The following is a 25795-nucleotide window of genomic DNA, read 5'->3' on the forward strand; positions in this document are numbered from 1 at the left end:
AATGTACCCTATGATTGGACTTAGAATGACGCCTTCTGAAAGGCTTTTGCAGTGTGGAGACGAATTCTTAGTACAGAACACATTAACAGCTTGGGTTGCAACAAGCACATCATACACTACCGAGAAATTTAGCAGCAACAAACAAGAGACACTGCTACTTCCAAAATGAGGAAAGGGCAGTCGAGCACTTAGAGGGTCACATAGTCAGTGCTGTAAATTACACGAAATCCAGACTTCCAAGGGCCAAAAGAATACAATCAGCCAATAATGTGTTCAAAGGAAGTGAAACAATTTCTTTCAACAGTTTTTCCAAAGAAGGTACATTTGTAATACGGCAGTATTTTACATATGCACATTATTCATTGCATTTGGAGTCAGGAGATGTTGTGTGAGGAAGTGACAACCCCTTAATGAAAATTAACCCTTCCTAAATACAAGAAAATAATGTAGAAGAACAAGAACTACCTGAAGAGCCATTGTGCATATTCCTATACCCAGTCCGAGGAGAGCGGCTTGAGCGAGGCATTAGGAATGATTTGACTTCCTCATCTTCCAAATGCGGATTTTGCTGCAAAACATCTGTTTAAAATGGTGTATGTTAGTTCAACGCATGACACTACAAACCCATTATTTTAAATGCTTCCATCTTGCGCTACAACGCAAAGAAATCAGAAGTTGCAATGCTACATTCTAAAAGACTGACAAACTGATATGGACATCAAAATGTGTGACCAATTGGATTGAAATAATAAATAAATATCTTGGACAGCAATCAGCATGCCACGAAGCTGGTGTTATTTTCTTGCCCAGATATCTCAAACCTATGCTTGGGATATATGGATTGTTTCAAATAGAGTCTCTGAAAACATGGATTTCAGACTGTACATGGACTGAGACAGAATACAACAAAACATTAACAATAAACATTGCCAACTCTGACTTTTGAAACATCCTAATACTATGTTACAAGGCTTTTCCTACATGAGAACATTGTTCCTCGGTTACATGGGATTAAATTTCAGCAATCTGTGGCAAGATATTAACTTTGATAACAAACGGTGTGGAAGATGGGGGAGCGACAGTAAATCTCAGTTTGTGAAAAAATGAGTTGTCTGATGGCTGCTTAATACAGCTCCTCTCAAAAATCATAATGATTTCAATATTCTCCACACACACCCTATAATCTCCAGATCAGATTCAATGTCTGAATCGTACTGGCTAGTGTTCCAGTCTATTGCCGAGGCTCATAGCTGATACCGCTGGCGCCCCCCTGAGTGCAGCTAGGGTGGTAAAGGCAAGCACTATTTGCTCAATGGAGCGGAGTGTAGATGTCAGGAAGATATCATCAACCTGCACCTGTTTCTAATCGATGTCAGCATCCTACAAAACTACAGCAACACTGACATATTGGCGTGTGCACATCGCACGCAAAGTGGCGGAGGCCGACTTACTTTAATTTCCCACCATCTGTGAGAATACATAACTGTGTTGTAACTCACTCACTGCAATATTTTACCTTCTTGCTAATCAATCATCCAAGCATAGTCCAAGTAGGGGCTATAACCTTGCACGACGAAAGATTCTAATATACTGGTTTCGCCTTTGCTGGCGATGGCCATCAGTAATGACCATGATACAAAGAAGTGCTCTAAAGAGCCAAAAGATCCATAACTTATGTGTAATATTTTGAGAAGCAATTATGAGACTTTAAACTAGTCATAATTCTCTTGTGTCAAACACATCTACTAGACAAGTAAAATATATTTATGAACTCCGCGCTCTTCTAATGTTAAGTGGCTCAATTCATATCGATTTTTTAAAGTCTATGATGAACTACAAGAAGTATTTACCAGTGCAACTGAATCCCTCAATTATTTTTCTTCAACTGGTCATTGTTCTTTCACTGATGCAACGGTATTTAGCATACTTGCATGTGTCACAAAATAATCCTTAGCACCTGTTACTTTGGACCCATTACATTTTGTCCTCACTTTATTAATGAGTCCTTGTGAATAAGAATGCAACAATCAGACAAGATTCGCCTCGCTCCATGGACTACAATATATAATAAATGTATACACGATACTTGTAGCTGCCGCATGGCTAGGCAGAGGAACTCATTGCTAGAGGAATGCTAAAAAACAGGGCTCTGATTTCAGGCCTAATTTAGTAAAGGTCGAGGGGCATCACATGACTCGACAAATATATTCTAAAATAATCTGTTGTTCAATTAGCTAAACGTAATAAAGCTAGGGGTTAGACTATTTGGTTAAATGTGTGGGATGAAATATATTTAGGGGTATCATTTACCCGTTCATCTATCTTGTTTGCTGAGTTAATAATAATTATAATTTATACTCCGTATTTGTAGGAGAACAGCACATAATAAATATTAGTTTGTTGCAATGAGCTACATTCTTTCCCAGAGAAACAAGCCCTGGCTCACCATTCAAATCTCCAAGCCTCTTCTCATGCGAATAAAAACAGAGGAATAGGAGATTAACACTCCTCAAACACACCTTGTTCTGCACTAAGGAGAAACAATAAATAACAATTGAATCTACCCGTAGATTCAGCTGATAAGAACAAAGAGCAGGGCAAGCAAAACCCTTTTATGTGACTCATGCACCTAATCTATTTTCTAGTGGGCGTGAAACAGAACCACAGATTACCTCAACACCCCATTAACGTAATCTACACCAATGAAGACACATAAAACATAAACCGAGCTCTTTAATTGTTACTTTTATTAACTTAGAAAACTACTGGAAAATCAAATAAATAAATGAGGTGATTTTTATACTTAATTCACCTACAGCTAAGATTTGTGATCTATGACTCTTTACACTTTCACCAATAATTTCAGTATGATAATTGTCCAACATATTTAAATGGGGCAGAAGTACTGGACATCAACACTGAAGATTTCAAATTTGGTTACTTCGTTACGTTTCTTGACATCCTCGGACATTAAATTATTACTGTTTTTGGAAAGCAAACATAGTCTTCATCTTGTTATTACTAAACTAAAATGTACATCCAAAACCATATATGTTTTTATTTCGTCATTTAAAGTGAGGATCTTTGTATAGAGATAACACCTGACCAGATGTGGTCCATTGTTTGGACTCCTTTAATTCAGTTTTTCTCTAATGGTCATTTACTAGCAGATAATGCCCCTCTTCTCAAGTGGCAGTAAGAAGCAACAAAGAAAGAAGCTGTGTTCTTATTTCTTCATCTCTGTTAATTTGTCTAATAAAAAATGGAGGCTTCAGTACTACAGACCCAATGTAGGTTAATCACCACTGTAAAAATGTCTACAAAGAAGATGCTGATGTTGATTGGGAGAGATTACCATAAAATGGCTTGCATAATAAAATGTCCCATTGACTGTGGTTTTCACGCGAATCTTGGAATACTGCTGCCTATAATACCACATCTATACAATTGTTCAGCCAAAGAAAAGGCATTTTGGTATACCCTATGGTGTCAAGCAATGCATAAAAAACAACCTTCAACATGTAGTACGCACATTTATAGGCATTGAATCTACCTTAGCCTTAAGAATTAAACTGCAACTGAGTACAGAAGTGTTTGTATTTAAAACTATTCTGAATCCCAGCTGGTAATAGTGAATTAGAACCAACCAATCAAGTCATACTTTATTGTAATTCATTTTCCGATTATGCTGAACTATCCTAAAGGACTAATATCAAGGACAAGTGACAAAGTACATATAGTGGCCAAGACACTTCCCACGAGCAGCAGGGGCAATAGATACAGATTGGCAAATCAATAAATCATGAATTTCTGGGGGGGTGGATGATGTGAGGAGCAAATTACTTCTAAAATGTATTGATATTAAAATTAGACATTAAATACTCACATTAAAAACAATTAATCTCTGTGGCTGCTAGGGTCTCCATTTCAGGTTTCGTACTTTATAATTACACTTGGTCTTAGCATTTTTAAACCACTGCTGTGGCTTCAAGTTTGTACACACCAATGAAAGTTGAGTTGAGTTGAATTGAGATTTGTAAAGCGCAACTTAGCCCATGGGCGTCAAGGCGCTAAGAATGGAACAGAAGAAAGCTGGGTGAGGGGAGGGGGAGGAGGAAGTGCGTCAACTATAGGTAAGCCTCCCTGAAGAGCCAGGTCTTCAAGGCCTTTCAAAAGAGAGGATAGGAGGATTGGTCCTTGACCTCCACCGGGAGGGCGTTCCAGATCCTGGGTACGAGGGAGGAAAAGGCCCTCCCGCCCCACCTTGCCTTGGAGAATCTAGGCACCGCAAGGAGCTTTTTATTTGCTGAGCGGAGAGCCCTGCCGGGGACATATAGAGACACAAGAGATCTGATGTCTTCAGCCGCAGCTCCATGCAGGGCACGATGAGTAAGACACAGGGCCTTGAACTCAATCCTGGCCTGCATGGGAAGCCAGTGCAAGTCTTTCCTAATGGAGGAAAGTGACTATTTCCTTCACCGTATTTTATTTTAAAAAAGAGTTGCTTTTTGCAAAGTATCAGATTGCAAATGTATCCCTTCTTTCTTTGGTTTTCTTTAGAAACGTTATTTGATCGTTATCAAATAAGACCATAAAAGTACATAATACAACAATAAACTATGAGTTATTCCCGTGAACAACGTACAGTAACATTTCATCATTTCTAAAAAAGACTTATTCAAAAAAAGAAAAAATACAGTTCATTCTAAGTTTCAGTATACTACATTGTTTAAAGTTACGTCTCTTTAAGATTCGTGTGATATGCTATTTCTCTGTGATATCCACTAAAAATAATAAATGGAGATCAGTTTGAGTAGAATTCATATCACAGGGGCACATATACAATTCTGAATTGTTGAACCTTTTTGCTGGGAACCCTTACATCAGAGGAATAAGGTTTAAGCGAAACCGCAATTGTATAAATTTGTGTTGCGGTATTGAGACCTCCTCTAAGTAAAAATATGCTCCCTCTAACATAGGAGGAAAGGATTCATAAGCAAGGACTGACCTTTTTCTGTAGTTCTTCTCCCTTCGTGTGTACTGAGCCTTCACATTAATATGTCCACCAGCCTTTGTCTTGAAATCAGCCTACGGGCTAGTGGGTCCTTCAATAAATCTTTCAACCCCATCGTGGTGAGCTCTACTTCGACATAGTTTAGCCAACTTATCGTTTTGTAATCTATCACGCGAAACTAAGTCTGCTGCAACTTATGGCGCAGGTGATTGGGTTATGGCTCATGTTGATTCATTACAATCCATTGAGAATAAATAGTTTAAATCACTGGTCTCTCTCCTGCAGTCTACCTCAAACTACATATTACACATGGAGCTGGGCTTACCCTACATTATGGATATAATCAGACTGGCCCACTCCTTTTGTGGGTTTCAATTTGGCGAAGGGACACAGAGCCTTTAACCCGAAATATAATAAGAGACTGCCTAAGAATAGAAAATTACAAAATGTATCCCTTCAAATTTGAGTTATTCGACATTCAAATGTTAACCCTGTTTAAAAGAAATATACTGATCCATCTCTAGTACCACATGAAATTGAGGATGGTTATCATTCCTTGGTAAAAGCATTATATCTTTCTATACAACAACAAAAAGTTCCTGTGTGGTTAAGAAACCAACACTATAACAATTTGGACAATGTGGATGTTCATCTAAAGGAGTTCCAGATTATGCAGATTTTAAACCATATAAAAATCAAATATAGTATTTAAACATTTGACAAAACTTAACAAACAATTTGTGCATCTGAAGAATTAGGAACCAATGTCAGTTGCTGTGGGTTTATAAGACGTGACATTGTGGTAAACTTGTATACATAGGCATTTTAACACCAAGAAGTTAGTTCCAAGATTATTAATGAAACTTGTATTCATTGCGTGTCTAATTCACATAGGAAATTTTACTGTTTTATTCTATAGCCAAATACCATCTCCTTTACAAACATTAAAATGAAAGTCATGCCCAGACAAGTGGATTACCTTATTAAGACAGCTAAAGGTTCCAATGTTAAGGCAGCAGATGGCCTGTCTATCAACATTCAAAGAAGGGTCCTCAGTGGTGGGTTTATCTTCCGCTCCCTTTGTTCAATACTACACTTGACGAAATTTACATTCCAGAAGTATGGCAGGGTGCCGTCTGTGTTGTAATTTTTCAAAGGGGTACCTCAAAAACTTAGATGATTATCAACTATTTACTATGCTTTGTCTCGCCCAATGAAATTCTTTTCCAAGATAATTCTTGGTGAACGGCAACAGTGGACAGAAGCTAACAAAATACTATGGGTCATACAAATGTATTTGGCAATGGCGCATAGCAGGATGATCCTGTGCCCATTAGCTAAGCAGGCTTTAATTTGTGGCAGTGGATTTTTTATAAACCCTTTGTTTTGACTGAACCAGAACCTTTTATAGACAAAACTATCCTTTCCACAAAACCTTCACTTACATTTGTGAACATATCCTCAATGCAAAATTAAACAACTCTGCCTAGAATGTCAGTAAGGCAGGGCTGTATGTTTGCCTAAATGACTATTTGGTTTTTTGAAAACCAGGAAAACTGAAATTTTGTTCATCCGACATTAACAGGTGAATTACTAAAGTGCTAAACAGAGAACATGGCAATTTTGTTCCTCGCTGATGCTAACAATTGAATTACAAAAGTGATTAGCAGTGCAAAACAAGCAAAGATAAAGTGAAAAATGCTAGAAAAAGTACATTAAGTTATTGAAGTATAACAACTCTATGACAAATAGATAAAATTTCCTATTCCAGTACATAAACACTTACTTTCAAAATTCACCTAATACTTATTACAATTATCCTACATACTGATCAAAAGGAACCAGATTGCATAACAATGGGGGAATCTGGTTTAATGGTTATAAAAGCAGCAACTAGCCTATTCATGTTCAGTGATCTGAAAAGCTCTCTCACAGTAACAAGGAAACAAACAGCAGTGATGGGAGGAAAACAATATTTTAGGAATATATGTTCACGTCATGGTTGTGCCACCAAATGAAACTTAGTGTGAAATGCAAGGAGTGCTAAGAATAGACCAAGAGGTGGGGCTAATAGGCCATTATGACAGGTTCACTATATGTTAGATTACTCCTCTCAGCATAGCCGAACCAGTTGAGGTGTGCTGCCGCTAGGCTAAAGATTCAGATGTCTTCCACTTAGAGCTTCTCCACAGCAGCAATTCCAATTCAGTGGATATTGAGAGAAAGGTGTCTAGCTTTGTTGAGTCAGTCCTCTTCTGCTACAACCTGCACATTTGCCTCGCTGAAGGATTCGAACCTCCTAACCCAAGGATAAATGTCGAAATCTTGACTGGGAGAAGGCATCAAAAGTACCCAGTTGGAAAAGGACCTTCTCTGGGAGTGAAATTCAATTTCTCCTGCTCTGAATGTTCCCACCAAATACCAACAGCTTCACTGGGACTGCATACAATGGCTTGTCCAACCCTCCTCAGTTACAGCCTTGCTGAAGATTTTGCATTTCCATTTTTGAGACCAATAAAGTCAGGTGGAGAACATGCTAGTTAGTACACATGACTGTTTGGCCGGCCAAAGATGGCCAGCCAAATAGCCTTGCGCACTTAAGTGGACCAACCACTCCTTCCTCTGCTGCCTGAGACCACAGCCCAGCCCTACCCCACCCCATAAAACTGCCTCAGTATGGAAAAATAAATAATAATATTGTGTTATTATCGTTTTATTTTTATATGCGCTCCTCGAAGAGCAGTGTGGTGGCGCTCCTCCACCTTAGCGGAAGAGCCGTCTCTGTTCAGAGGTCCAAAACGTGGTTGGCTACTTTAGCCTTTAATCAGAAAAAGGTTGATACAACTTACCCAACTTGGGAGGACACTGTTTGCTATTTATGGTGCTAGGAACCTGCAAGACTGTAGCAGCACTTGACCTCTGGCAGCAAGTTATTATTAATGTTTGAAGGGGTATGCAAAAATCAAATGGGTTCTTGTTCATTTGCAGAGCATGGAAAACATTTTAGACTGGTCTGATTAAAGAATGAAAAAAATCAAATTACCACAGTCGTACCAGGTAGGTAAACGACTGTGGAGAAAAAACATACTGGCATCAGGATTTACATAAAAAACCTTATTGAAAAGTGGCTCTAAATGCGGAATTTGTAGAAGGGCAGAATGATTTTCAATTGTCTGCAAAGAGTCACAACAGAAACATGATCTGTATATTTTTTACTTGTACTTCCTGGTCTAATGAAATTGCTTCAGTGCAGCATAGCTTAAAGTTTAGAAAAAAGACACGCTATGAAGCGGCCAGCGCTGGCCACATTATAGAGCTTTTCTTTTCCTTGTGGCGGTATGGGGGGACATGGAATAAGCAACAGGAACAACAAGGGTGTGGGAGGGGAAGAGGCAACTCTGTTAACGGGTGAATGGGGTGGGATGGAAGTTGTCAATTGTATAATTTATTCCGCACCATATCAGACATACGTTTGTGCTCAAAGGAAAGATAAGAACGCTAAGCTAGGGTCCGAATGATCACTGACTGCTGACGATCAAGAAAGCGTCCAATATCAGAGCTTAAGAGCACCACTGACAACAGCAATTGATTACCTATTCTGGTGCATTTAAGCTCCTTACAGACCCGCTGACCATTGAAGGAGGGTAAAGTCTGTAGCTAAAACAAGCAAGGGAGAAGGAGGGGCTGGAAGGACGGGTGCAACAACACAGGAGAGAGGGCCCCGGGAGCCAAGAGTCAACAAGCAACAAAGAAAAAATGGAAAAAAAAGAGAAGCAACAAAAAAAGTACCTCTATCTGAACGTAAGAAGTGAAAGGACACCAATAAAGCCCTTAATCAGTACTTGGTCCATGCGCCATGGAACAGAAAACCCACATAGAGGAAATGAAGTCTGCACCCATGTCTGCATGCGTTGACCAATGAGCAGCAAGAAAATGAAAGTGATAATGAAGCCAATCAATGGTAAGTAATGGCTGGGCTAAAAGCCCCTTTTTAGATTAAAAAAATAAAAGATTGGCTCCAACAATAATGCATGGGCGCTGTCTGAAAGGCGAGACCTAAAAAGGGAAAGTGCACACAATGCTGTATGAAGAACCAGGCGTGGCTCAGATAATTCCAGTAACAGGAAAAAACTATATGCTTAAATATTCTCTCATCATTGTGTTTCATGTTCAGAAACGAATACAGCATTTATGTACTATATATATTTGACACCATACTATAGAGCAAGTACGGAAGCATACCACCAGATGAGCCATTGAGTACACTTCTGTATCCAGTACTAGGAACTTGGCTGGAGTGTGGGGACATAAAAGTCTTCATCGCCTCACCCTCAGACTGGGAATGCTGTAAAGAAGCTGGATACGGAAAAAGGTGAGAAAATCAATACTATTTTGTTGTCAACCCTGTGTCCTTCTAGCCACTGAATTAAAGAGCACAAATGAACTGAGCTTATAAACATTTGAGAGATATCAGTACAATGATGAAAATAGTAACAATTTTAAACAACATTTTAAAATTATGAGTGATGTTTTAAACGTCAAATTTGGCATAGGCACATCTGTTGTTTCCACGAAAATTGTTGAAATTTAAGAAATAACATGAAGAAAAGAAAAAAAGACGTGAAAATTGTTGAAATTTAAGAAATAACATGAAGAAAAGAAAAAAAGACATGTGGGTTGATGTTTTCTATTCATTCCGTCAGATATTTAGAATTTTTAAAAAAGCACTTTTTTTTTTACAAATTCTATCTTCCTTTTTTAGGTCTTGCCTTCTTTGCAGACCTTTTGGAATCGCTCCAGGCTTTTCTTGAAACTCGTGCATGTTTTGCACTGTTTCCTATTAGTCCTCGTGCATGTCTGGAGTTTACCTTGCGGGAGCGAGCAGCAGCGCCATCTGTTAGCATTTATCACGCCTTGCTGCTCGCTCCCGCAAGGTAAAGGCTGTCCATGGACTTGTTTTGGCCGCTCTCCACTTAAATTCCTCTCAGGGGTATCCTGTTACTAATGATTTTACAGCTTTCATTGCTTGTTTCCCTGGCAGTGACCTGTCCTTGTTTCTGCTGTGGGACACTAGGCTGCAAGCTGCCTCCCGAGAAGCCATAGCGCGGTGACCTCATTAATTAAGTAAGGGGGGGGGGGTAGACTTAACAAGGAGGTAAGGCCACATAATATAGCTCAAAGATTTTATGGGCCGCCTGACAAATAACAGGTTTACATTTGGGTTTTTCCTCTCACATACCACAGAGGCCATTTTGAGTCCATTACTTTATATGTAAGGACCTCTTGATGCGTCTGACAGACGTGGCCTTGATATGCCTTTTCCACAACTGACTTAAATGTAGGATTTTGGTTAAAGTGGCATTACAATTTTCTGCTAAACAGCGCAGCTAGATATAAAGACTAGTGCTAATCGGAAAGAATTCAACCTTTTGCTGGTGGCAAATTTGCAGCTGTCATTCTTTCTAAGCTTTCTGGGATTTGTAGGCTCTCACTGCTAGCGAGATAAGATAAACTACAAGGCCCTTCTTGCTTAGTGTTGTCGGCAGATAAACATGATTGGTTTAAAGTTGCTCTCGAGCAAGGGGTGCAGCCGAAGTCAAAATAACATTTGTAGTTAATCAGGCAAAAGTGAGCAATATGGCACATTATGAGAGTGATATAATTAAGCTGCATAGCCTGTAAGAACTGTGGGAAATTAAAGAAAATAGATTAATAACCTGAGCTATCTGGCTTTTCAGCGTCAGCTGTGGTCGTCGCTATGAACTTCAGCACTTACAATAATGCAGCCATAAAGGCAAAAATAAAACTACCAGTACCAGAATGCAACGTGTTGTGATCTATAACTTCATGACTGGCTTTACATGTGATCTTAGCTAATAATGCTATCAAACTTCCTTTGATTCTCTCAAATGTGCACGCTATGCACAGAGGTGAGCAGGCATGTTTGACTTGGGGGCACTTAGTTACGTTCAAAGCATTTTAGGCAGCTCTTTGTATATGGTGCTTTCTTTCATTTATTCTGAGAAAATGTCAATAGTGGGCAGTCCTAACTGACAATTTGCATACCCATATCTTCCTACTGCTTGATTCGGAGGAAGTAAGCGGCTTGTTAAAGTCTTACCGAAAATCTGTATAGATGTAAAAATCATAAGGAAACCATCACGAACTCTTTACACTGTTGCTTAATTTATTTAACTATATCCTTGAGAGAGTTTGAAAACAATAGGTTGCCACTTTGGTGTGTTGGATTACGTATATAAAACAATTTAAATGTCTTTGCGTGAGGAGGGGTTTCACCCCTGTGCTTTGATTACTAAATGGCACAGTGACGATGCATCTTGAGGTCTTTTTTTTCATTCAAGGAAATGTTATTGATTTTACTTACAACACAAAATACATTAAAGAACGGGCAAAGTATTGTGTGTACATCACGTCATTCATGTAACCAATTCTAGAAGACAACGTGTGGTGGAACGGACGGAATATTACAATCAGTTAAATGCAAAGGGAGACAAGAAATAGATTAAGCGACCAGGCACGCAGAAGGCCTTAATTCCCGAGAACTTTGATAAGATAGCATGCACACTTGATGAACTTGGTAGGATCGTGTCTGGTCCATATGCTAAGTTGTACTTTCCTCTGTAATGTTTCGCTGGGGTACAAGATGAATGTGACCGGACGTCATGCACAGCCTAATATCATGAATTAGCTGATAGACCAAATTCTAGCAAGGGTCGAAATCTGAACAGTGCAAGGCCCGCAGTATAAAGTTAGAAAAAAAAGAAGGAAAGCGGAGAGTGCAGAGGTACAGAAGGAGGTGAAATAGAGAGGAGAGAGGGTAGAGCTAGAGGTAGTGTATTAAAGTCAAATCAAAAAGGGGGGAAGCCTTCAATTAGTTCTCGTGGGAGGTCTCCAAGGGCAGTGGGGGGTGTAAGGTGATATGGAGCATGATCATTTTGGTCTAGCAGCTCAAGGGGGTTTAAAAACCTTAGTGTTAGCCTCAAGCACCTTCCATAGTTTCCTGTGTCTGGGCTTCCAGAGGGAGGTATTTAAGACAATATTAACTGCTCCTCCTAAAAAAATTAACCATTTTTGCCATTTCTTGAATGCGATTTTCCCAAAGCTCTTCCAATTACAAAGGACTATTTTACATGCAAGTGTCAACATTAAGTCAAGCAGAAAGCGTTCATCCTCCCCTGTCAAGTCAGGGTCCAAAAAGCCAGCCAAAATAAAAGATAGTTCCTTAACCGGGTGGATGTTAAAAGTCAGTGAAATGTATTTGAAAATTTGATCCCAAAACTTTTCTAGCATTGGGCATAACAGAAGCATGTCCAGTATGACCTGTTTATGATCATAAATTTTGTTTGTGAGAGAGTAGAGGAGATTTTGTGTTTGAAGGGCATTGTGTGTATTTGCTTCCAGTCCAGTATAATTGTTTTGCTGTTAGGTTCTGCTTCCCACTTTGCCACATTATTCAAGTGTTGTTTGCATGGCTCTCGGATCAGAAGTTTGTAAATCCTTGAGACTGTGTGACCTGCTCCTAGTAATTGGGTGAGTTTTGAGGGGAGTGGGGGGGGGTTTAAAATTAGAGGCAAGTTTCGTGATCTGGACTTTCAATTTCAGGAAGTCATAAAAATCTAACTCGGTAAAGCCCTTATCTTTTTTAAGTGTGGAGAATGGAATAGGACCAGTCTTGTTGTATCGATCTTTAAAGAAGTTGATCCCTTTATGTGACCAATCTTTCCAGAATACCGTTTCTTTATTTATTTTTATTGCAGGGTTGTTCCAGATCGCCTGTAAATTTGAGGCACCCATTTTTGTTGTGAGGAGAGTCTCCATACGTTTTAGGGCTTTTTTGTATTTGCTATGATGTATTTAGAGTGTTCTATTTTATTTGTCTGCATAGTCATAATCGCTTGGAGGGGGATTCCTTTAGTGAGTTCTAATTCCACATCTACCCATTGCGGTTTGTAGTTAGGGTTATCTATGAACCATGCAACTCCCTGTTTGCAGAGGAATGCTATTTGATAATTTCTGAAATTAGGAAGGCCAACTCCTCCCATGTTCTTCCAGAGCCTTAATTTACTTGTGGAGATCCTTGCTTTTTTCCGTTGCCATAGGAAGTTATTAATAGCCTTATCCAGCTTATTTAAAAAGTTATCCGATAGCATCATGGGGAACATACTAACGAGATAGTTTATGAGAGGAGCGATCATCATTTTAACCGTTTCGACCTTTCCCCACCTTGATAAGAATTTTGGAGACCACCCTTCTAGAAGATTTGTGATTTTTTGTAAGATGATGGATTCGTTAACCTCTAGAGTGGAGTTGAGGTCGTTTGTGAATTCCAGTCCTAGATACTTTATTGGTCCAGGTTGCCAAGACAGTTCAGACTTGCCCAAGATTTCCCTGGAGCCATTTGATTGAGTAATTTAACTTCAGTCTTATCCCTATTTAGGGTGTACCCTGAAACCTCCGCATGGTCTTGGATCGACTTCATGAGGGTCGGTATGGCTTTTGCTGCATCCTTGGTCACAACTAGAATGTCGTCCGCGTATGCTGCGACCTTGAATGTGTTCTTTTCAAAATCTATGCCTTGGATCTCCTGATTGGCACGTAGATGTTGGAGGAGAGGTTCAATCGCTAGTAAGAATAAGGAGGGCGATAATGGGCAGCCTTGCCTGGTGCCCTGTTTTAACGGGAAAAATTCTGAAAGCGTTCCTCCTGCTCTCACTCGAGCTCTTGGTTCATGGTATAGTGCCATGATCATCTTGATCATGTTCTCTCCTAGATTATATTTCCTAAGTGACGCCTCTAGGAATGTCCAGTCGAATTTATCAAATGCTTTTTCAGCGTCAAGCGTTACTGCGACCGTCGGAGAGTTTAGTAATTTCGCTTTCTCTATTGCATGGCAAAATATTCTGGTATCACTGGACAACCTGTTTTTTAGAAATCCTGAGGGGTGGATGAGTTTAGTTATATATTTTTGTATTCTGGAAGATAAAATCATCGCATATAATTTGCAGTCAAGATTTATTAGCGAAATTGGTCTATAGTTTTTTGTCAATGAGTCATCTTTCCCTTCTTTTGGGATGACTGTGATTATGGCCTCCGATGGTGTGCCATTTATTTGGCCAGAGGTTGCAAACTGTTGGTACAGGGGTAGGAGGGGTTCACAAATGTGTTCCTCGAAGGACTTACAAAAGGATGCATTATACCCATCGGGTCCTGGGGCCTTATCAGTTTAACACATAAAACACAGGAATACTTAGAAAAAGCAGCATTAAACTCACTAAGTGACCATGAGAGGGACTCCATTAATGGAGTAATCACGATGCATATTGAGGTCTAATGCAGTTTCCTACCTGGAAAGTGTGCGCTGTGCGCTGGAGATGTGTGCGCCACAGGCCAGAGGGTATGTGTTGTAGACGTTGGTATTGTACAAATTATTTGTGCTATCCAAGTATCCAAGTATTTATATTCCTGAGATCGTTCGTGTGCCAAATGGGTGACAGCTTGACTGTCGTGCTTTCAACCCATGGTAAGTGTTACCACTGAGGCTGTAGCTTAACAGCTGGAGCAGCGGACTTCAAAGCTGGGGAACCAAGTTCGAGTCTAGCGGGAGGCTTGGACATCCTGTGATTCTTGGCAAATCACCTCATCTCCTTGTGTACGTCTGTAATGCAACTGGTGCTCATGTAAAGCGCTGTGAAACCTTCGGGTTGAGTTCATGCTTTATAAACCTGCAAAAAAAAAACCTCCATGGCACAGAGTTCATCTGGTTCCAGTCCTGGGCAAACTACTTAAAATCAATTCTAAACTGTTGCTCAGTGTATTTAGTTCAACTCCAGTTCATGAAGGATACAACTCCCAGAGTGTATTTAGTTGTTAAATGAAAGCGAAGGGCTGGAGTATGAGGTCCTCTAAATAATAATTTTTCACTTTTGGTTGGATGCTTTTAAGTTAAATATGACTGCTATTGGTCAAAAGCACAGATTTCAAGTTGGCCCAGGTGGGGTGTAACTCGTTTGCTCAGTCATGGGATTTTCCTTGTGCTTTTGCTATTAGCGGTCCTAAATTCATAATTGTAGCACTCCAAGCTGCAAGTAATAGAGTGATAAGAGAAACCTGAGTCCTGTAGATTACTTCGCTGACCTGACTGGTTGGGCAGTGGTCGGTGATAAATGAGTTTATGGCCGGAGTTCAAAAAGGTAGCACTAATGCACATATGATGATCTTATAAGAGGCCAACGGTTGAATGGGCATGGGCACTCACTTCGCCTCTACCAAGCCAGAGAGGCCCTTTGCACATAATCATTTTTTTACAATAGCAATGAGGCCTCCAGCTTCCCCTTGTTAGGTGGGAGTTACTCATACATTTATGGTTTTGTTTAATGTTAGGTTTCTGTAATTGTCATAATACGAAAGAAAAACTACAAATCCCAGAATGCTGTGTGGAGTAGGTAAATCAAAGGCTCAGAGAGCATCTAACGGGTCACTAGATAAACAGAGAGGTCATCTCACCAACGCCGTGTCTTTTTTAGAAATATTATAATAATTTGTTTGGGGTTTGCATAAGATAAAACATTGTGTGTGCCTTTACAGGCATTCGAGAATGTACTTTTGTTTCATGAGGTCTGCTTTGCGACCAGTTGTGATATCATAACATAGATGGCCCGTTAAAACACTTTTTTATATAATTACACTAGCTTACCCGTCGCGCGTTGCTGCGATCTCAGAAGAAAGGAAATTTAAGGAAACTTGTTATGATAACATTTACATTGTGTCATTTTTATTGAAACGTATTCATTTTAATATGGAAAACATTTCAAAGTGTTGTTTTAATTCTGTTTTTTTATTCGAGTGCTTGTGGATACATAATATTTTTAGTTTTTTCTTCTGGTGCGTAGACAAATAAATCAGAATGTTTTCCGACGCGTGAGCTGGCCACATACAGTTGTCCATGTGAGAAGCACGGATTCTCCAAATCTAGTCCATACACTTGCAGCGGTTGCCCTTGTGCTTTGTTGATGGTCATTGCAAAAGCGAGTCGCACCGGAAAGTTTAAACGTTCAGTATTGGAAAGATTATGAGGGCCCTGGGTGGCCAAGGGGGCCGATATTTAACAATTTCTTCTTTTTTTTGCCAGAAACCTTTGCGGGAGTGTACTCAGCAACTTTTAACAATTTTTATTTATTTTCTTGTTAGCCAGAAACCTTCGCGGGAGTGTACTCAACAACTTCCCAAAGTTTCATGCCGATCGGATGAATGGTGTAGTAATGCATAAAGGACAAACAACATACTTTGGTTTTTATATATATAGATTGGAAATGTGTGAATCTTTTACAGTTGAACATATGGGCAGTGCTCAGAGTGCTACACCGGAGTTGCCCACATTCACCCTTCGACAAGTCATCATCAATCAGCCCATGGCTTCTCGGATGATCCTGTGTTAACTGCAATGGGTCGAAGCATCTGCAAAGGCTTCATGCATCACTTTAGAAGACCATTATCAGCTCATTAATATTCATAAGAGGCATGCTATATTTCAATGGACACAGAGTCTTCTCCGTGTGTTATTTTATTTTAAAGTTTTCGAAAGCGCCAAGCAAGTCTATGCGCATTTAGCACTAGGCACTAAAATAATCACATCAAGGGTAACCACGGCCTATACAAAGAGTCGAATGAGTCGAATTTCCATTATTCCATATGTATTTCCATTATTGTCAGATGAAACGAGTTACGGTCGCCACGGTCATATTGGAGAGGAAGAGGATTTCTTGTTTATGGTCTCTATAGTGGAATACCAAAACATACATAGGGAATGTAGGTATTAAATCTTTGGTGCAGGGATTGTATTCTTTGTAATAGATACTCCACACACATTCTGGTATAAGAATTTTTTCACTTGCTTCCAGGGTAAAATAAAAATAAATGTAAAACTTTCACCTTGGTGCATAAGTCAAATCTGAGTTCAGCACCGAGTAATTAACAAGCATTGGCAAAGCTAATAAGTCTTGCTTTGGCCGCTAGCCTTTTGACTTTATTAATGCTTGTTTTGTCAGGATTTTTGCAAAAGCTTATTTTAGGGAAAGGTGCTGGGGCATCGTCAATCCAAAAAAGAAAAAAAGTTGGTTTAACATTTTTTTGGGTCCCAGCACAGAAAATAACTACTTGTGTGTACATGCACTCTTGTGAAAGGAGATATTGCTGTCTCTCACCGAGACGTTAGCTAGTGGATGACACATTGCCCTGTGTTGTAGTGGACGAAGGAGAAATGTGAATAACACAATAATAGACCAAAGGCTAAGGAGGCCTGTCTGAAGGCTCCTGTCAGTATATTTTAAATATAAGTTTAGTAAAGTTAAAACTTCTTGACCAATACCAGACCTAACAAGCATTGGCATAGCCAATAGGTCTCGCCTTTGGGACCTTATAAGTGTTTAGTTATCGCAGCACAAAATCCTTGGTGCAACAACATCAACTGTTGCACGGCTAAACACTTATAAGGTCCCAAAAGCGAGACCTTTTGGCCATGTCAATGCTTGTTTTTTATTCTAATGGTAAATCGGTTGTGTCTTTGAGTTATGTTTTTTATGATTTTACCAAAAGTAGAATAAAAATCACTACAAACTTATCCTAGATCTGCTCAATGTATTTCTTGCCGAAAGTTCATAAAAACATAACAGATCCACCATTTAGAGTATCAATATTTTTTATGGCTGCTTACGTGAAAATCTTCCTTAATATATTATTTTAAAAAAGCAACAATTACCTTTCTTACAAATAAACGGAACACCAATGAACTCAGCAGCTACTCCATTGAATGCAAATTTGTTTGTGGCCAAATTCAAGACCAATTATATTTACACATACTCAAATTACAACAGTGGTCTAATTTTGTACAAGCGGTTTTTGATGATATTTTGATCTTATGGTAATATTCAAAACTGGATACCTGAATAGTGCACTTGATGATGCTGTCCTGTACTGTGTAGTCCAACTAACTATATGAGCTGACATTTGGTTTAGAGCACACTATGAGTTCACATTTGGTTTACAGTACACTATGGTGCCCTGTGAGGAAGAGGAGAGTGATTGGAGGGAGTGAGGTTTAGTGGGGGATCCTAGTGAGTAAATCCCCATAGCGAGGTGGGAAGATGAGCAACATGGACCGTAGCCCATATGCAGGTTAAAGTTGGGGACCCCGCATGACAGAGGGGGCCGCCATGAAGAGTGGATTACTGCCATGTCAATCGGGCCATAGCCCTTGTGTGGAGTAAAGTCAATGAACCCGTATGCCTGAGGATCTGTAGCTCGTGTGTGGAGTAAGTCAGTGACAGCATATGCTGGAATGGGGGCACCATAAAGAGCAAAGGACGTCACCTGGTTTTGCTGATGCCAAGAGGGTAGGCTGTCATGGTGACCTGCGAGTGCCCAAGCCCCAACTGAAGCATCGGAACCCAAACGCTCGCCTCCCTACCTATGTGAGGAATCATAGGAACTTACTCCATCATCATGAGGAGCGCCGCGGATGAACAGCTGATAGTGCTACTCATTGCTGGCAGCCACTGCATACATCCAGAGAAGTCCAAGCGCCCAAGGACTCGGGGGAACTTATTCTGCTTTGTAGCATGGTGAGCACTGCAACACTTTTGACTTTGAAAGAATAGGAGTGAGACTCCTAAGACTAAGACCGCTAGCGGGGCCTAACATGAAGGTCGCCTATTGTGAATGGGGAATAACAATAAACCAATAGGAAGAGGGAAGTGGGACCCAGGACCTGCTGAGCTAACACTCGAGCACTGACCACAGGAGGACTATATGTAATTTTTAAAAAAAAATTTTGTAGAGTTTTATATAGCGCGAACTAGACCCGAACCGAATCAGGTATCAGAGCGCTTTACATATTTTCCAGTTACGTTACACGAGGACACATTCATTTTAGGCACGGTATTAGGTAATATTTGTGTATGCTGTATTTTACTTTGAGTTCACATATGAATGCTCCTTTTTTTCATAAAACCAGTATTTGATTGAACAATCATTTATTGGTGATATTGAAAGTATTTTAAGTTATGAGCCTGTCTTCACCCCAGCATCTGCCTCCCCTCCGAGAAGCCTTGGACTGTTTACCCTACCCTACCATTGAAAGGCAAGTACTGAAGGGACACTTAGCCCAGTTGCTCAGGACCCATAGTAAGTTGGGCCCGGGGACATCAGAGTACTAAGATCGAACCTTCACGGTTAGACCCAGTAGCTCCTGCTTGCCCCATGGCCCTCTGAAAGGTGTTCTGACACTCACCCTTGAGCAAGATTGGGGAGTGTTGTTCAATAATCTACTCCACTGTGTGGAGAAGTGTGGCTCAGTGGTTAGAGGCGGCAGACCCGGAATCTGAGATCGACCGTGGACCAGGGTTCGATTCCCCGCCTCGGCGGGTCTCGGGCTCATAAATTCCACGGTCTCGACAATTCTCGCTCCGGTGCCTACTCGACTCACGGGGTCACACTCTGCGACTCTGGGCAATAGCTTGCTTAATCTCCACATCGGCCCCTCGCGGCGGGATGCCTGGCTTTCACCTTGTGGATACCCTGCCGGGGTTTCTCACAGGGAATACCAGGACGGGTTCCCTAAGCAAGCGCGGAGATGCCCCAGGGTAAGTCCTGCGCTATATAAGTTTCATACATTTACATTTACATTTACTCCTCGCACTTTTACAAGGAAGGGGAACTTAGGGAACCTAATTTCAACCTGGCCATGGTAGTTGGGTGGAGGTGCATGAATAGCCACAGTTCACATTTGGGCAATGCAAGGAGATTGTAAAAACCTTCCTTCTACCATTTCCTATACAAATCTATAGATGTTTGTGAACATTGGTCCAGATTTCAAAAACATAAACCACCACACCTTTGGGCCGAAAAGGATTAGGGCTTGTTATGCCGCCGCTTCATTATGGAAGGCAGAACCATTATCAACAAAACTGCAATTTCTTTGAAAAATAATTTTTGTTTTACTTTACTTAGCACCTCTCCATAGGTCTAAAACACTGGTACACAAATAAAACAATAATAATCATAATAATTATTATTTGACTTTGGGCAAGGAGGGGTTGGGATGGGGGCTAAACAGCCTTCCATGCTTGGACATGGCAGGAGGGGCTAGGAAATAATCCCAACCAGCCCTAAAATAAGAAAGAGAGAACATCCCATTCGCAATTACATCTTATGGCCTTAACACCTCACCACTGATGTCATCAATCTTGGACGCTTTCACAAACTAAAAATACCTTCACACACAAAGACAAAAGTACAAAATCACTATTTTATTTATATGTTGAATCAGTTACTTAGTCACATCATTGTACAAACTCTTACACACTCATATGAACGTATTCAATCCCTCATTCACATCCCATTTCCACCTTTCACAAAGCATAGCATGGGTGTGAATGTGTGTTAATGTGGTAAAATGTGTTATCAAATTCCTGTCTTTTAGATTTTGTGATGTAGCAACTACTACAGCACTGAAGTCCTCATGAACGTTTTTAGGGATAACTATTGTTAGATATGGGGGTCTCTAGTTGGCAATGGTTATCACCTTTGTCCAAATAGGGACCCTTACTTCTAAGTCAGGACAAGGGGATTACTCTCTTTAATAACCCCTGCTCACCCCCTTGGTAGCTTGGCACGAGCAGACAGGCTTATCTCAGAGGCAGTGTGTTAAGCATTTGTGAATATACACAGTAATACAGTGATAACACTACAGATGGACACAACACAGGTTTTATAAAAATAAGTATTCTTTATATAGACTTAAACACAAGACCATAAATGACAAAAATCCACAATACTGTACTAAAGGTTACTTAAAAGATGATAAAAGTCTTTTAATTCAAGTTGATGGTAAACGCGACAAAGTTCACAACAAAGTTCTTGGATGCGACACACAAAGTGAACAAAAGGCTCGCAAAAGGGGAGATGCGTCGGTTCCAGGACCCGGGGGAACGGTTGCGTCCTTCCTCAATGCTTGCGCAGAGTAGGGGACTCGTCGTGAGCCTTACCGGTGCGGAGGTGATGCGTAGATTCTCGACCTGTTGCAGTGCGCAAGATGACGCCCTGATGCGATGCGATGCCGATGCGATGATCCAGTTGCGATGCGAGAAGATGGCGCCCTTGATGCGGCGATGCGATGGCGATGCGATGACGCCCTGGCGGCGACTCTGTACTTTAGAGCCGCGACAGGCCCTGCGATGGGCTTCTCTGGCGATGCGATGACAGCTCTCTCGATGCGTCGCGCTTCTTCGGTGATGCGACGGCAGACAGCTTCGATGAACACACGCTTCCAGGGAGATGCGACGAACTCTCGCTTGTACGGCGTTGCGATGGTTTCAGCTGCGACGGCGACACGCTTCATCTCAATGCGTCGCGCTTCCAGCTCCCAGCGGCACGCAAGTGACTGGAGTCAGAATTCCCAGCAAGGAAATTCAGGAGGGAGCTGGAGATGAAGTCTTTTGGCCCTGAGACTTCAGCAGGAGGCAAGCACAGTTCAAGCCCTTGGAGAATATTCTGTAGATGAAAGTCCTTACAAAGTTCCTTCTCCTTTCCCTTGGCAATGAAGCAACCACTGCAGGCCAACCCAGCAAACAGCACACTGGCAGAGGGGCAGTCCAAACTCCTGCAGCTTCCTTGGTTCTTCTTGGCAGAAAGGTTTCTTGTTCCAGAAGTGATCTAAAGTCTGTGGGACTGGGTCCCAATATTTATACCAAAACATCCTTTGTTCTCTGAAGGCAGAGAGGCCTCTGCCTAGTTTAAACCAGTTCCTGAGTACTGTGTTTACATGACTATTCTCTTCCTTTCACTGTGCAGGTCAGAAACATCACACGCCCCACAGGAGGTGGAGCCAGCACGGGGGAGGGAAGATGCAGCTTTGGAGTACTCTGTTGACAAGATTCCCCTTCTCCTTTCACTGTGCAGGGCAGAGACATCAGACAAGCCACAGGGGGTGGAGCCAGCATTGTGGAGGGAAGGCCCAGCCCTATTCAGGTCCCAGGTGCACTCTCCCCCTCCCATCTGGAGGTAAATCTCCCTAATCACCACTGGGCTGACCCAGACTGTCTCCTGGAACTTCCCCAGCCCTGTCACATACAAACCCAGACACGGAATACACAAGTCAGCAGAGGCGGGCTCAAATGGTTAGGCAAGCAAATACCTACTTTCTAAAAGTGGCATTTGCAAACACAGAATATTAAAATAAACTTTACTAAAATATGTATTTTATTATTCTGAGTTCAGGCATACTAAACTCGAAATTCTACCATGTTCCCTGAGTCAGTTAGGATTGTAGGGATGTAACAATCTTCACTGCCATTCTAATCTATGAGAACAGGTAGCCTTCACTAGTGAAAAACGAAAATGGCTGTAATTCACTACTAGAACATACTACACACATCAGAGCATGTCCTACCTTATACTTACAATGCTACCTGCCCTTAAGCCTACCATAGGGGTGTCTAATATGAAGCAAAGGGAAGGTTTAGGGACTGGCAAGTGGGTGCACTTGGCCAAGTCGACAGGGTAGTCACAGACTACACACAGGCCTTGCAATGGCAGGCCTGAGACACACTTTACAAGCTGCTTATGTGAGTGGCACAACCAGTGCTGCAAGCCCAACAGCAGCATTTGCTCTACAAGCCCTGGGCACACCTGGTGCACTGTACTAGGGGCTGACAGTAGATCAAATAAGTCAATCAGGGAATCCAATCAGTATATCAATTTAACATAGGGAGCACTTGCACTGTGACACTGATTAGCAGTGGCACAGGGCCTAAGACATACAACCAGCAAAAATATGTCAAAACAGAGGAGGCAATCCGTCAAAAATGGAAGGGAGACTCACGCCAATGATGTCAGGTCTAACAACTATTATACCTCTTTTTATTCTTCAACCATTTCAGACTACTGGAATAGCAATTTCCAAAAGATCTGGCTCCAAATGGAAAAAACTTTTATGAGGGGATCAAGTACTTTGTTTATCAATTATTCAGAATAGGACTCGACTAACGTTGATCAAATGTAATTTTTCTCACCATTGGGCTTTCTGCACGTTAATTATTGCTTATATGTATAGTCACAAAATATTTCTAGAGGAAAGAGATATATATATATTGTATTGTTTCACATATCCCAATATATATATACATAGTTATAAATGCTTTCCTTCAGATGGCAACAATATAAAAATGGAATCTGCAAGAGGATTTCGAACTTTACACATAGTTTTGGGCCTAATTGTTAAATCATAAATGTATTATCCCTGCAAATTTCACTACTGTGTGATCTAAATGTTACACTGTACCACTTGCGTGTATCCAACATTTTCTCCTCACTTACTTTAATTTATTTGTTTGTGTGAGGCTGTAGATATCCCACTTCATTTAATGGTAAGCCATAGAGACATTTCAAATTTCTGTCATCATGTGTTTCAGTGCGTTTAATTTCATTACAACATGAGAGGCTACCATTATTCCTTTTGTGACACTCCATGCAGCCACTTAAAAGTAATACATCGTAAAGAAAACTGTTCCAGAACAGAACCTTCAGGCATCCAACAGGCTCATGCACATACCAATCTGCCTCTTTTAAATGTGGCTCCACACAGATAAGTACCTTTGTTTTATTTCCTTGTTTGACATCCTTACTGACGTTCAGTGTGGCTAAGTACCTTTGTTTTATATCCTTGTTTGCCATCCTGTTGTTGACTTTCTGTGTGGCTTATTTACAATGTGGTGACACCCTCTGGGTTAATTTATCCTCTGTCTTAGCTTGTTCTATGGGAATGTCTTTTGACCTAAAGGGCTTTATTTGGGGCCTTCACACGCCCCTCCCGATTCATACAGCCCCGGTTCCTGAGCATATTTTTCCCTTGAAATATTCTTCCCCGGACATCCCTGCAAGGCTCAGGCCTTGTGGCTTGCTCAGTCCCGTCGGAAAAGCTGTGCCTCTTCAGGCCGGTAGCCCCGCTTGGCTGTCGGTGGATGCCTGCCTCCCACACACCCCAACGCATTTTCTTGCCACGACACGTCAGGGGAAGGGTGCAGTTATTTTCAAGTAAAGCTTTTATCCAATGCATCTCTTCTGCATGGCGTGTCGGGAAAAATGGAATTAGAAGAAAGCGCTGGGTAATGGCTACGGCTCGGCCGTACCAGCACACCTCAGGCTTTATTTCTTTAATAGGGCACAGCTGATCAACGGAGAGACACTGTGACATCACGATGTTCCAGACCATGGGTCAGTTGCTGCCTGTATCTTGGACTGGAAGCTGTGCTGCCTGGCTCCCGCCTGTTCTACTTCTGCAATAAACTTCTTACAGGGTTAACTGTTGTCCCCCTTCTTAACAACTGGCGAAGACTGGGTTACCAACGTGTGCAAACCAAGGAAGAATTCTATATTTTTTTTTTTTAAAGGAAAACTAAATTCAAGGAAGGAAGTATTCCCCGAGCGGTTTTGCATTTTTTAGCGAAGTAGTGGCAAGAAGGCAAGACTACGCTACTATCATCTTCACTTAAAGACATTCTGGGATCAAAGAAAAACTGTGAGTAATTTAATTTTAATGTACGGGCTTAGTGGGCCTCTTACCGTTACAACTGCCAGTCAGCCACATCTTTCGAGCGGTGGCAGCATTCGGAGACCGTGCGCGCCCAGTCAGCTGTGACAGAGTTACTGAGACGCGCATGACCGGCGTGCGCATTTCTGCGCGTAACGTCATTACATGGGGTTACGCTACGTGACAGACATTTTGTATTTGTGGTTGTCGTGGCAACTCCAGGTGTTCATGACTTTTCGGAATTACTAACAAGATCGTCGAGAGATTTTCTTTTTTTTTCCACCATTAAAGGAAATAGTAAAAACAGAACAGGTGAGGATGTTAGGCAGGCAGTTTAAATTAATTGAAGTTATTTTGATGTTTTATTTTACATATCTTTAAGCGGACGTACACTTTTCCTTTGAGTTGTTGTTAACATTGGTAAAGTTATTGACTATGGCATGGTTATTCTTTTGATGATTACAAGAGAACCACTAAAGTAGATCTACTCTGGATTACAAACTTTGCATACTTTTCTATATTCATTTTTATGTGGAAGAAGGTTGTCACCAAGAAGAAGAAGTTATGGCGGAACAGAATTTTACAATCAGTCATCCCCATTCCTTTTGGCCAACTGGACCACATCTCGCAATGGGATGGCTGGAATAGAAGGAGTATTTTGTTAACTACATCAAAGCTGTAGACGAGGCAGGCAAAATGAAAGCTGATCAAATGAAAATAATTTTGCTACATTCCTTAGGACCTATAGGGTTGAAAACTTATTCTCATATGCCTTAAACGGTCATAAGTGGAGAAATTAATGTTTTTGAAGCGGCTTTAAAAGACCTAGATAAGTACTTTGCACCTAAAGTTTGCATTGGTGTTATTCGCTTTAAATTCTTCCAAAGGAAACAGAACAAGGGTGAATTAGTAGATAAATACGTAGATGAACAAGAGACGTGCAATTGACTATAAGTTTGGGAATTTACATGATGACTTTCTACAGGATCAACTTGTGATGCACTGTAGCAATTCTGCAATCCAAGATCTGTTGTGGATAAATGGTGATGCAACTTTTGAAGATGTATTATCCATAATAAGGAAGGCTGAAATGTCTGGAAGATACGCTACACAACTTAAGGAGTCGGATAAGTATAATGGAAGTGTTTTCAAAATCCAAAACTCGAACTGGGGAAAAC

At 40.9% G+C, this 25795-nt stretch overlaps 1 protein-coding gene across 7 annotated transcripts in view; it reads right to left on the reverse strand.

Moving 5' to 3' along the window:
- LOC144770339 (uncharacterized) overlaps positions 1 to 25795 on the reverse strand; it is a 288592-nt gene that overhangs the window by 184513 nt on the left and 78284 nt on the right. For 3 of the 7 annotated variants that reach the window (XM_078654783.1, XM_078654784.1, XM_078654785.1), the window contains exons 3-4: positions 9257 to 9370; positions 466 to 579 (exon numbers count right to left, since the gene is read on the reverse strand). In XM_078654783.1, the coding sequence (XP_078510909.1) occupies positions 466 to 579; positions 9257 to 9370 (228 nt within the window). The remainder of the gene's footprint in view (positions 1 to 465; positions 580 to 9256; positions 9371 to 25795) is intronic. The other 4 variants (XM_078654786.1, XM_078654788.1, XM_078654789.1 and 1 more) reach the window with 2 other exon arrangements.

The sequence above is a fragment of the Lissotriton helveticus genome, chromosome 7 (assembly GCF_964261635.1).
Source record: "Lissotriton helveticus chromosome 7, aLisHel1.1, whole genome shotgun sequence".
NCBI lineage: Eukaryota > Metazoa > Chordata > Amphibia > Caudata > Salamandridae > Lissotriton > Lissotriton helveticus.